The sequence below is a fragment of the Castor canadensis genome, chromosome 11, assembly GCF_047511655.1.
Source record: "Castor canadensis chromosome 11, mCasCan1.hap1v2, whole genome shotgun sequence".
In the NCBI taxonomy this organism is placed as follows: domain Eukaryota; kingdom Metazoa; phylum Chordata; class Mammalia; order Rodentia; family Castoridae; genus Castor; species Castor canadensis.
In genome coordinates, this window is record NC_133396.1 from 77487025 (window position 1) to 77498159 (window position 11135).

General features: G+C 35.9%; 1 protein-coding gene across 1 annotated transcript; it reads left to right on the forward strand.

The window, feature by feature from the left end:
- The first annotated feature begins 2750 nt into the window (after positions 1-2750).
- On the forward strand, positions 2751-10020 carry Pdc (phosducin). The gene is made up of 2 exons (XM_020161847.2): positions 2751-2902; positions 9281-10020. The coding sequence occupies exons 1-2, from the start codon at positions 2846-2848 to the stop codon at positions 9806-9808; spliced, it is 585 nt and encodes a 194-aa protein (XP_020017436.1). The 5' UTR covers positions 2751-2845; the 3' UTR covers positions 9809-10020.
- Positions 10021-11135: the final 1115 nt, after the last annotated feature.

The window sequence follows — 11135 nt, forward strand, 5'->3', positions numbered from 1 at the left end:
TTTGAAATTTGGCAACAAATGGTAATAAAAAGGAATATTAACAATATATAACAATGTTTACCAAGTATGTAGACCTAAAATAAAAATTAAAAAAAACCTGTGAATTATCCAGACATCTTTAATAACATTCATTAAATTGTTGCTTTATAATTCAGACAGAAACATTCTAAACACTTTATGACTTAGTGATAATTTAACTTACCATGAAACCTGGGAGCAGAACACTTAAAGATATATGCACATACACACACATCATTTATATTTCTGTGTGTATACATATATATTCTAGAATTCACCTGTGTAATTACTTCTCTGATTATTTATAGATTATATTAAATCTAATCCCTAAAATGGAAGAAGCCAAAAGCCAAAGTTTGGAGGAAGACTTTGGAGCCAAAAGTCAAATTTTGGAGGAAGACTTTGAAGGACAGGCCACACACACAGGTAAGTGAAACTGGAACAAAAAATGATTGCTAAATTAAAAGTAAACCTAGAAATAGCTTAATGCTGCTATTGACAATATTCATTATGGAATTTAGGTAAAAATTTTCAACTCTGTTGAATTGACTAGCAATTCCCTGTATCTTTAAGTGTGGATTGGGGCTTTGATGATTAGACAGAAAGTTAAATGAATTCACACTAGTATTAGATAAGACACATGGAAATTCATTGTATAATGACTGTGTGAGTAATATCTTTCCAAGTATGAAATAAAACCAGAAAACTGAGAGAAAATATTGATAAATTCAGAGGGAGGAAGGCAGGCAGTGGTGGGGGGGAGGTGAGGGAGGAAAGGAAAGGAAAGGAAATATATTCTGTGTATAAAAGTAAACAGGAACATAATTTTTTTAAAAAAATTAACAAATTGGGAAAAATGTAAGTCAATAGATAGAAAAATGGTTAATGTATTAAGAGATCTTATAAATAAACAAGAAAAAAATCAATACCCAAATGGGAAGATGGGCAAAAGACTGGACAGACTATTCATGGGGAGGGGGACAAAAAGACAGACACTTATGAAGTTGAAACTTTAATGAGCTGCATTTTTGCATACAGTTGGAAACAGTAAAAATTTTAATAACACATTTTTAGAATGAGGCTCTCTCATATGTGGCTGGCAGGAATATAAATTGGTATAGCCTCTGTAGGAACCATCTAGCAACACCACAATTAGAAATGTATTTGCCCTTTGACCAAACTATTTTGCTTATGTAATCATTAGATATATCTGAACATATAGACAAAAATGTATACACAAAGTTCTTCTGTCTGTATCATACGTCACAGAAAAATGTGGCACCAATAATGCACCTCAGTAAGAAACTGTTTAAGTAAATTGCATATACCTCTACAATACAATACCATGCCTTCAAATTTTAAAGAGAAGAGCCTTTCTACATATGTATATGAAAAAATTCCCTATTGCATTATGAAGTAAAAAAATGTAAGGAAAAGCGTTTATATCCTACTATTTATAGGAAAAAAAAAGAAAAAAGTTTCTTTTTTCTGCATGCATAAACACATACACACATGTTTTGTATGTGCATAAAACATCTGGAAAATGAGGACTACACAAAAATTAAAAGACATTGATTGCCTGAATATGATTAATATAAACAAAGTTATAATAAATTTAATTTACATCCATGTAGTATATTATGTATAGTATAAATAAATTATTAGAGAATATAAGGGAGAAAGAGAAAATACACTCAAATATAGAACACCATATCAAAGGTATGGAAACACTAAGATTTGGTGAAGGATATTCAGGTTAATACTGCAAGTTTTTTCCCCATTTTTATTAGGATATATTCATTGTATAAGGGTATTCATCATGCCAATTCCAAATAGCCTTGCACTGTGCATTGGTTAGATCTCCCCGGCCATCTCTCTCCATGCCCCAATTACAGCAATTGCAATAGGTTTCACTGTTCTACTTCATGTATGTATATGAAGTCCATCAACCATATTCCTTCACCTTCCCTCCTCCCACAAGTACCCTCCCACACTGTACCTATTTTACAGTCCTGTATTTCATTTTAATTCCAAAGTCAGTGTTCAAAGGGGTTTCTGTATGTATCACAGCTGTGAGTATGCTTTTCTTTGGTCAGTTCAACCCCATGTTTTTAAGAATTTAAGACCTTCTTTTAAACACAGTTATTTTTCAAGGCAATCAATGTTAGAATTCCAATTGGATCATCTTTGACTGGATTAATTTTCCTTAAGTCTGCGAATCCCATTATTTCTGTATTTATGAATGATTCTTAGACCTTTAGAAGGAGTTGGGTGGTTGTGTGATGATTTTGGTTGTCTTTTAGGTACTGTAAGTTTTCCCCAATTCCAGTCTCCTTTATTAACAGTGCCATGTCAATGTTAGTTTATAAGTAAACCTTGTTTCTTACTTAATGAAAGTGCTATTTCTCCAAAATTCTAGTTTTCCCCATATATTCTAATTTTAAATATATTTACTCCAAACTTTTGCCAACAGTTCCAAATGTATAGTTTGTACCTTAATTAGTGCAGACATTTCAGAAGGATTCTTTGCCAAAACCCATTTTATAAGATTAATCTAAGGGAATGTTTCATGAACAGGCCAGTGAGGAATGTGTAGTCCATGTAAGATGTTTGTTTCTAAAGCAGGAGATGACAAGTCTATTCCCATGGCAACATTTGCACAAATTTCAATTGTGCAAACAGTTCTTTTGAAAAATAAAAAGAGAAACAATGTGTAAATTTTCCAATTCCAGGACCCAAAGGAGTCATAAGTGATTGGAGAAAGTTTAAATTAGAAAGTGAAGACAGTGAATCAATCCCACCTAGCAAGAAGGAAGTTCTCAGGCAAATGTCTTCTCCTCAGAGTAGAGATGACAAAGACTCAAAAGAAAGATTCAGCAGAAAGGTAAGATAAGCAAAAGATAATAATAAATCAATTACAATGTGTTTTCTAGTCAAGTCAATAGTTGTACTGGTAAAAACAAAGTGGAAATGAAGTGAGTATCAAGGTGCTCCAAGACATACATGTGCTGGCTTTTAAAAGAACAAGTTACACAATACATAAATTGACTTAAGGGCAGTTTCACAGTAAGAGAAAGCAAAATACTGAGAACTTGAAGTTATATGAATGTTTCTATTCTCTAGAGCAACAAGACACCTTTGTACACGTTTTATGTTTATACGATCATAAGCGTATGAGTTAGTACATAGAAAAGTACAAATAGGCACTCTCGAAGTTGACAATATTGGTAATTTGAAAGAAAGAGATTGGTTGGAAAAGATGAGAAAGAGGTAAGCAGAATAAGCCTCAAGTTAAAAGAAAAGATATTAAAGCAACATTTTTGGGCGGGAGGCATCATTCAAGTGGTAGAGGGCTTGCCTAGCAAGCACCGGATCCTGAGTTCAAACCCCAATACTGCCAAAAATTTAAAAAAAAAAAAAAAGCTTTTAGTGTTTTAAAACAGAGCTCACATGTTAAATTATATAATGTATTCATCTATGTCATAATAACATATACACTAAGATGATCTCAAAAATGTTAAAGGAGATTAACTGAGTATTAAAGTGGTGAAATTTCAGTATTTATTATTTCTTTTGTCTTTCAGGTTTTTATTTTTTTACATGAGCTAGTAACAAAGTTGTTTATTGCATGTGCTATAAATTAGGCTTGTTTTCACAAGCATCACCACAACAATGTTATAGGCAAAAGGGATTTTTCAGCTATAATCTAATGGGATCAGCATTAGCTATGCAGACCTTTGCAGATCAAAACATCATGTGCAGTACATGACTATATGTGAAAATGTTCATGGTAGACAAATCTAGGTGATTAGGTACACAGGTATTCACTGAAAAATTTTTCCTAATACAATGTTGAGAGGTAACGATAATGTTTGAGCTCTGTCTCTACAGTTTTTGATTTAATTGGTCTGGGGTAATAAGTTCAGGTATTGGTATGGTACCTGGCCTAAAGAAAATAGGTAATCAATAAAGGAATAATTTTAATGAAGAAATACAATGGGAAGTAAATCCTAGACACATAAATATGTGATAGAATACAACTTAAGGACTAAGTGGGAAACTGCAAAAGTGGGACACAGCAGATCACTTGCAGGCCTTTAGGTTCTACACCACATGTAGCACTAGTCAGAAAAATGGTCCTTCTACACAATTCTAGAGCTGGGCAATAAACGTTCCATGTTAAAAATAAAGGGTGATGTTGTGGAGAGACAACAATGAGAAAAAAGAGGTGTTGCCTGGAGGAAGAGACCAGCTGCATTATGGACTCTGCCATGCCCTAAGTTCATAGCAGGGGACCTGGAGTTTAGGATGGTCCTCTAAACTTCCTAACAGAGTTGCTGAAATTCTAAGAAACAGTTTCCCTAGAGAACCACCTGGACTGATGGCCTTTACAACTAAGATTTCAGATCTTGTTATTTTAGTAATCACTAATATTAGATCACACATTGGAGTTTACAGGAAACTTGGAAATCTATTTGGTAGGTTTCATTTTTCTCATTAAAGCAAATATTTATCATCTTCTGTTTTCCAGACTATGGTAGGTGCTGGGAATAAAACAGTGAGCAAATCCAAAGATGCAAGGCTTCAGAGATGCTGCCAGTCACCTAGGGTCAAACACATAGTGGGCAGCAGAGGCAGGGACCTGAAATAATGTTTGTATGACAACAGAATCACTAACACACATTTTGCTGTTGTTTCAAGAAGCAAGAGAATGGACTGCATAACTTCTAAAATACTTCCTAGACAAACACTCAGGCCACTATTTAAAATTAAGGAAGGAAAGGAAGAAGAAAGAATAGCCTACTCTACATACTAATAACATTTCTTATTTCGAACAACCCAGAGCAGCTGCAACTGGCATGAACACTACTCAACCCAGGGCTGGGGTACTGTATGCCCTTGACACCTGGTTATAAGAATATGATCTTCATGTAAATCATGCCAAGAGGTTTGCTTTGGCAGAAGACCGGAATGCTGCAGCCTTGAATTTGCTGAGGGATGTCCTCCAATGTGTCAAAGACACTTATGCAGCCTCCAGTCACTGGCTCTGGTTTAGGAACAAGAAAGCAACTGCTGGGGCAGTAGGAAAGTAAACTGTAGGCTGTTTCTGAACTGTTAGAAAAGTTACTTTGATTTCTGATCATCTCATGCATCTTATATAAAATACAAACAAGACTACCTACTTATAGAGTTATCATAAGAACCAAAAACATTTACAGTCAGCTGCCGATGGCTCACACCTGTAATCCTAGCTACTCAGGAGGATGAGACCAGGAGGATCATCAACTATTTGCCTAAACAAATAGCTCTTGAGACCCTATCTCAAAAATAACCAACACTAAAAGGGCTGGTGGAGTGGCTTAAGTGGTACAGTGCCCACCTAGCAAGCATGAGGCCCTGAGTTCAACCCTGGTACTGACAAAAAAAAGAAAAGAAAAGCATATGCAAACACAAGCAAAAAGAACCACCTAGCGTACTGCCTGAGACAAAAACTGATGTCCAATAAAAATGTTCCCTTCTCCATCTATCTTTCTAGTTTCATCTGTACTGTTCCCTAAACTCAACATTCCATTTATATGCTTTCATATTCCTTCCTTTGCCTACACTATTCTAGCTGCCCTAAAATGTCCCAAGTTGTCTGCCACGCAAACTCCTACCCATTCCTCAAGGTCCAACTTGACTCACTTCCTCTATGAAACCTTTTCAGAAGCCCCTTACTGCCATATTTCCCCAAAATTTAATAACATTTTATATAAATTTCTATGTAGCAATTTCCAAATTTCATTCATCCTTTTACCCATAACTCATGTTTGTTGTGCTCACTAGCCCATGAATAATTTAAAGGACAAAATTGAGTCAGATTAATCACTGTCTCCAGGGCCCACCAAGCACAAGAATGATACAAACCAAGTATATTAGCAAGAGTTCACTTTCCTAAGGCAGCCTGGTTTAGTGAAAAAAATACACGAGCTGGTAGGGTCAACAGTTCCAAATTTTCATTTTATGGGAACCTGAAACCCATGGGGGTATGAAATCTACCTATGCTCTGTAAATGAAGTATTGATAAGGACAAGACTAAATCTCTGATCATTCTCATTCTCTTAAAAACTCTTTCTACGCTAATTTGAGATACCAACAATTAGAGAAATATGAGAGGAGTGGGGTGGAATGGGCAGAGGCATTTGGAGTGAGACTTAAATTCACTTAGGCTTTTATACTTAAAAACAGACAGACAGTGTCTCTCTCCCTCCCTCTTTCCTCAATCTCTCTCTCTGTCTCTCTCTCATCTTCCTCACTCCTATCACCCTTGCAGGCTAGTAACTAGAGTTACTTGCAGAAACCAGTACTAACAGGTCTTAACCTTATCATTTTGAGAAAACTGACGGTAGCCTCAGTTGAATTAGCTTTTCATTGCTGTGATCAAAACACTTAACACAAAGAAGGTTAGAAAGGATGGATTTATTTTACTCATGATTTCAGACGGTTCGGTCCATCATGGCAGAGAGGGCAAAGCAGAGCAGAACAGTTCATATCATGGTGGATGGGAAGCAGAGAGAGACAGGAGGCTCCGGATCTGGTAATAACTTTCAAAGTCACACTCCCAGTGACTCACTTCCTCCAGCGAGGTCCCACCTCCCGAGGTTTCCACAGCCTCCCAAAACAGCGCCACCATCTGGGGATCAAGTTTTCAAAATGTAAGATTGTGGGGGCCATTTCATATTTAAAGCATAACATGCCACCCCAGCCCCCAAAGGCTCATGGCCATATCATAAAGCAAAATTCATTTAGTCCATTTCCACGAGTACCCGTATTCTTAACAGTTTCAACATTGTTCAAAAGTCTAAAATCCACAGTCTCCATGAGATTTAAGGCAATCTCATAACTATGAGTGCCTGTAAAAAATAAACAAAAAAAAAAACCAAGTTACATACTTCTAACATTCAATTCTATACAGTAAACATGTTCATGCTAAAAGGGAAGAAAGGGGGAATCAGCCAAAGAATTGGATTAAATCAAGACCAACACCCAGCAAAACAAACAGTAACTCCTGTAGCTCCATGTTGGTCACCCAGGGCATGTGGTCCCATGAGGTGAATTCCAATGGGCTTGGGCCTGGATGACCTTGTTGTTTTGGAGTGTGCATGGGCTCTCTCCTGCCTGCAGCTTTCCTTGGCAGACATTCCATGTTCCAGGTATCTTCAACATCCTGGGGTCTCCATTGAAGTTTAGGCTACCATATTCCAAGACTTCTGGTCAGGGTAATAATGATCTTCAAGTCTAAGATTTTTGAGGTATGGGTAGGAGAGATTGGTTCCTTCACTTTTTGCAGAATTCTATGCAACATGGATGAAGCAATTCAATCTTCCCATCAGGAATTGTATGAATATCTTCTCTAATTGTTTTCCACAAATGTGAAGAAAAAATAAATACGAAATTGTTTTGAAACACAAAATACGATACAAATGTGAGACATTATTTTTATTAAAGATTTTTGTGCTACGGTTAAGCTTTGAAAATGTATCTGAATGCATAAATATCTACATGAATGAATATTTGAATGAAGCAAGTTCTCATATGAATGCATTTTCAAATCTTCTGTGGTTCAGTCTATTAAAGTGACAGAACTACAGTAGCAACTTATAAAACAGTAGAACACTTGCCTAGCAAGAACAATGCCCTGAGTTCAAACTCCAGTACCACCAAAAAAAAAAAAAAGAATTACACAAAAATTTAACAGTTTTAGGCCTAAAACAGATCAAATTAGGACAATAATATTAAGGCAGAAAAAATTATAGGATAAAAAAATGAGGGCATTAGAAAAACAAAAACACTACCTTAGGTAGAAACAGGAGAAGGAAGTAATAAAAATATATTTCTATTTAGACTGAACCTCAGTATCTTATGTAAGTAACACTAATATTTACCAAAGAAGATTGTTGTAAAGATTAAATAATATAATCTATGTAAAATGCCTAGGACATTAGAATTTCCATAAATATTAGTTTCTCACCTTCTTAATTCTCCTCTACTTTAAAAATCAGCAGCAGGTGCTGTTTGAGCAGGTATATGATGATCAGGCAGCAGCAGATGACCCCCCCCTCGGGACTGTCCAGCATTCATGGTCCCAGGCTGCTCTGCATCTATAAGTGTGTCCTGTATGACAGCATATCCCATCCCTGCATGTCTTCCTTTGTTGTTGTTGTTGGGAGAATGGGGTGCTTAGCATTTTATCAAATGCATTAATAATGGAGTAGATATTATGAAATGCTGTGCAGGTAATTTTATATTCTAGTTGCAATGAAAAGTAGCCTTTTGGAAGACAGAACTTAAGTGTTTTCTCACTATTGCCTAAACCAGTGGGTAAGAATAACCTAGAGGGCTTGCTAAAACATGGATTACTCACCTCACCCTTACAGGTTCTAATTCAGTGGTCTGGGTTATGACACAAACTTTGCCTTTCCAAGAAGCTCCCAAGTGATGTTATGCTGCTGGTCCAGCCAGTAACACTTTTGGCTAATTTGATGAACTCCAAATAGTGGCAAAGCAGTCTTGCTTGAATTCCATCCTATATAGCCCTCTCCTGCCAAAAGAAACCCCAGTAAATTATAAGATTTTAAAGACTTTTGTGGTCAGGCGCTGGTGGCTTATGCCTGTAATCCTATAATCCTAGCTACTCAGGAGGTAAAGATCAAGAGGATCATGGTTCAAAGTCAACCTGGGCAAATAGTTCACGAGACCCTATCTCAAAAATACCTAACACAAAAATGGCTGGTGGAGTAGTTCAAGGTGTAGGCCCTGAGTTCAAGCCCCAGAACTGCCAAAAAAAAAAAAAGACATTTGTGGAAGGAACACTAATGTCCAGAGGCATTTGTTAGGGAAACATTTAGGTGTGTACTTGTCTATGTGGTGTGTAGGTGTGTAGGTTTTTTTCTTTTTTGATGAAAGCTATTCCAGAGTAGACTTTGCTTGATTTTTTTCCACCCAAAGTGGATAATTGATGAGTGGCATATTTCCAATTCATATCATGAGACTTCTGTGGCTCAACTATATTTAGCAATAGTTCTACATGCATTTAATCATGCAATAATTATAAAACCTCTATTATGCCCCACTTAAAGCAGATATTGAAGATGCTGTGAACCAAATAAAATTCTTGTCCATTTGAACATATTTGTTAGAGAAACTGACATTAAACAATTAATTAAATATATTGTCAAGTATATTGCAAATGACCTTTGTCATTTTTTTCATCTATTCTCAGATGAGCATTCAAGAATATGAACTGATCCACCAAGACAAAGAGGATGAAAATTGCCTTCGTAAATACCGTAGACAGTGCATGCAGAATATGCATCAGAAGCTGAGTTTTGGGCCTAGGTATGGATTTGTGTATGAGCTGGAAACAGGGGAGCAATTCCTGGAAACAATAGAAAAGGAGCAGAAGATCACCACAATCATTGTTCATATTTATGAAGGTGGCATTAAGAGTTGTGATGCTATAAACAGTAGTTTAACATGCCTTGCAGCAGAATACCCCATGGTCAAATTTTGTAAAATAAAAGCTTCTAATACAGGTGCTGGGGACCGCTTTTCCTCAGATGTACTCCCCACACTGCTTGTGTACAAAGGTGGGGAACTCATAAGCAATTTTATTAGTGTTGCTAAACAGTTTGCTGGAGAATTTTTTGCTGGGGATGTAGAGGCTTTCCTAAATGAATATGGATTACTACCTGAAAGAGAGATGCAGACCCCTGAGCAGACCAACATGGAAGAAGAAGATATTGAATAAACACAATGTCAATACTTCATATTTATCCTTTACACATGAAACATTGATTTTGGTAGTATCTATATTCCTTTAGAGAACACTAAACATAGCCATGGCTAGTCTAATTTTGAACAAAAGATTGATGTTAAACTTTTAGCATTTCTTAGTATTAGTTATTCAAATTGAGGTAATGCTTTACTATAAAAACAGTGCAATCCTTAACAACATTGTTAGTAAATAAAGAAGAGGGGGATGATATTATGTTATTTTTCAAAAATTCTTTCAAATGATGTGGTAGGTTTTTACTCCTTGTTTTTCCTCAATGTTCTTATTTGTGCTTTTCCAACTGCATTATGACTTTAATTTTTCTAGTGCAATAAGAATAAAATCTCATGAGGAAATAAATACCCTACGTGAACTCTGCTTCTCAAGCACTACATTATGAAGGTCCTGAGAACTTCATAAATCTCAGAATACAGAAGGTTTTTATTCTGTTAAGTATCCTACATTCCAATCAAATCAATGTATAAGAAATTTAGAAACACTGTGCCACATTAAAGTTGTAAAAAAAAAGTTGTACTTGCTAAAAAGGTAGGATGGAAACAAGGTCTTCTTATTCTCATGATGAAAGCATAATATTTAGTAATCATAATAATTCCAGTTATCATTTATTGATTGTCAATTGTAAGCCAGTATTTTATGCCACATATCTAATTAATAACCACAAATCTGCATGTAGAATAGTATTATTTTCATTTTTAAAATAATGAAACTGAGACTCAGAAAAGTGAAATGGAAGTTTACTTTTATTTCTCTTGAAAACATTTAGAAGTCTGTCCTCCACAAAGACATGGAAGTACAAAATAGAATATAATTTTAAAATATTTTTGGATGTATGAATTAGCTTAAGAGCAAAATAAAAGAAGTTTTCTAGGTCTGAATCAGAGTGGAAAAATAATGGCATGTGAGAGCTAAAGAAATTGGGCCTATGATGGAAGAAACAGTGCTTGTCAAGTACCCAGGAATGGGTTCCATATGAGATGTGTGTATAAAGCAAATTTACACAATTCTTCCTGGCAGACCATGGTTGAAATCAGACATGTGTCACAATGTTGAGTCTCCATTCTCTCTCTCTCTCTCAGGGCCTTGTATTTGCTAGGCAGGCACTCTACCAATTGAGCCACTTCATCAGCCCTTTTTGTGTTGGTTATTCTTGAGACAGAGTCTCACATTATGCCTGGGATGGTCTGCTAATCCACCTATTTGCACTTCTCCATGTAGTCCTGTAAACTTTTTGTTCAGGTTGTACTCCAACCATGATCCTCTTGATCTCTGCTGTGAGGATCAC

Coding starts and splice junctions, on each gene's coding strand:
- Pdc (XM_020161847.2), top strand. CDS start 2,846: ATGTCTTCTCCTCAGAGTAGAGATGACAAAGACTCAAAAGAAAGATTC. Junction 2,903..9,280: donor AAGAAAGATTCAGCAGAAAG/GTAAGATAAGCA, acceptor ATCTATTCTCAG/ATGAGCATTCAAGAATATGA.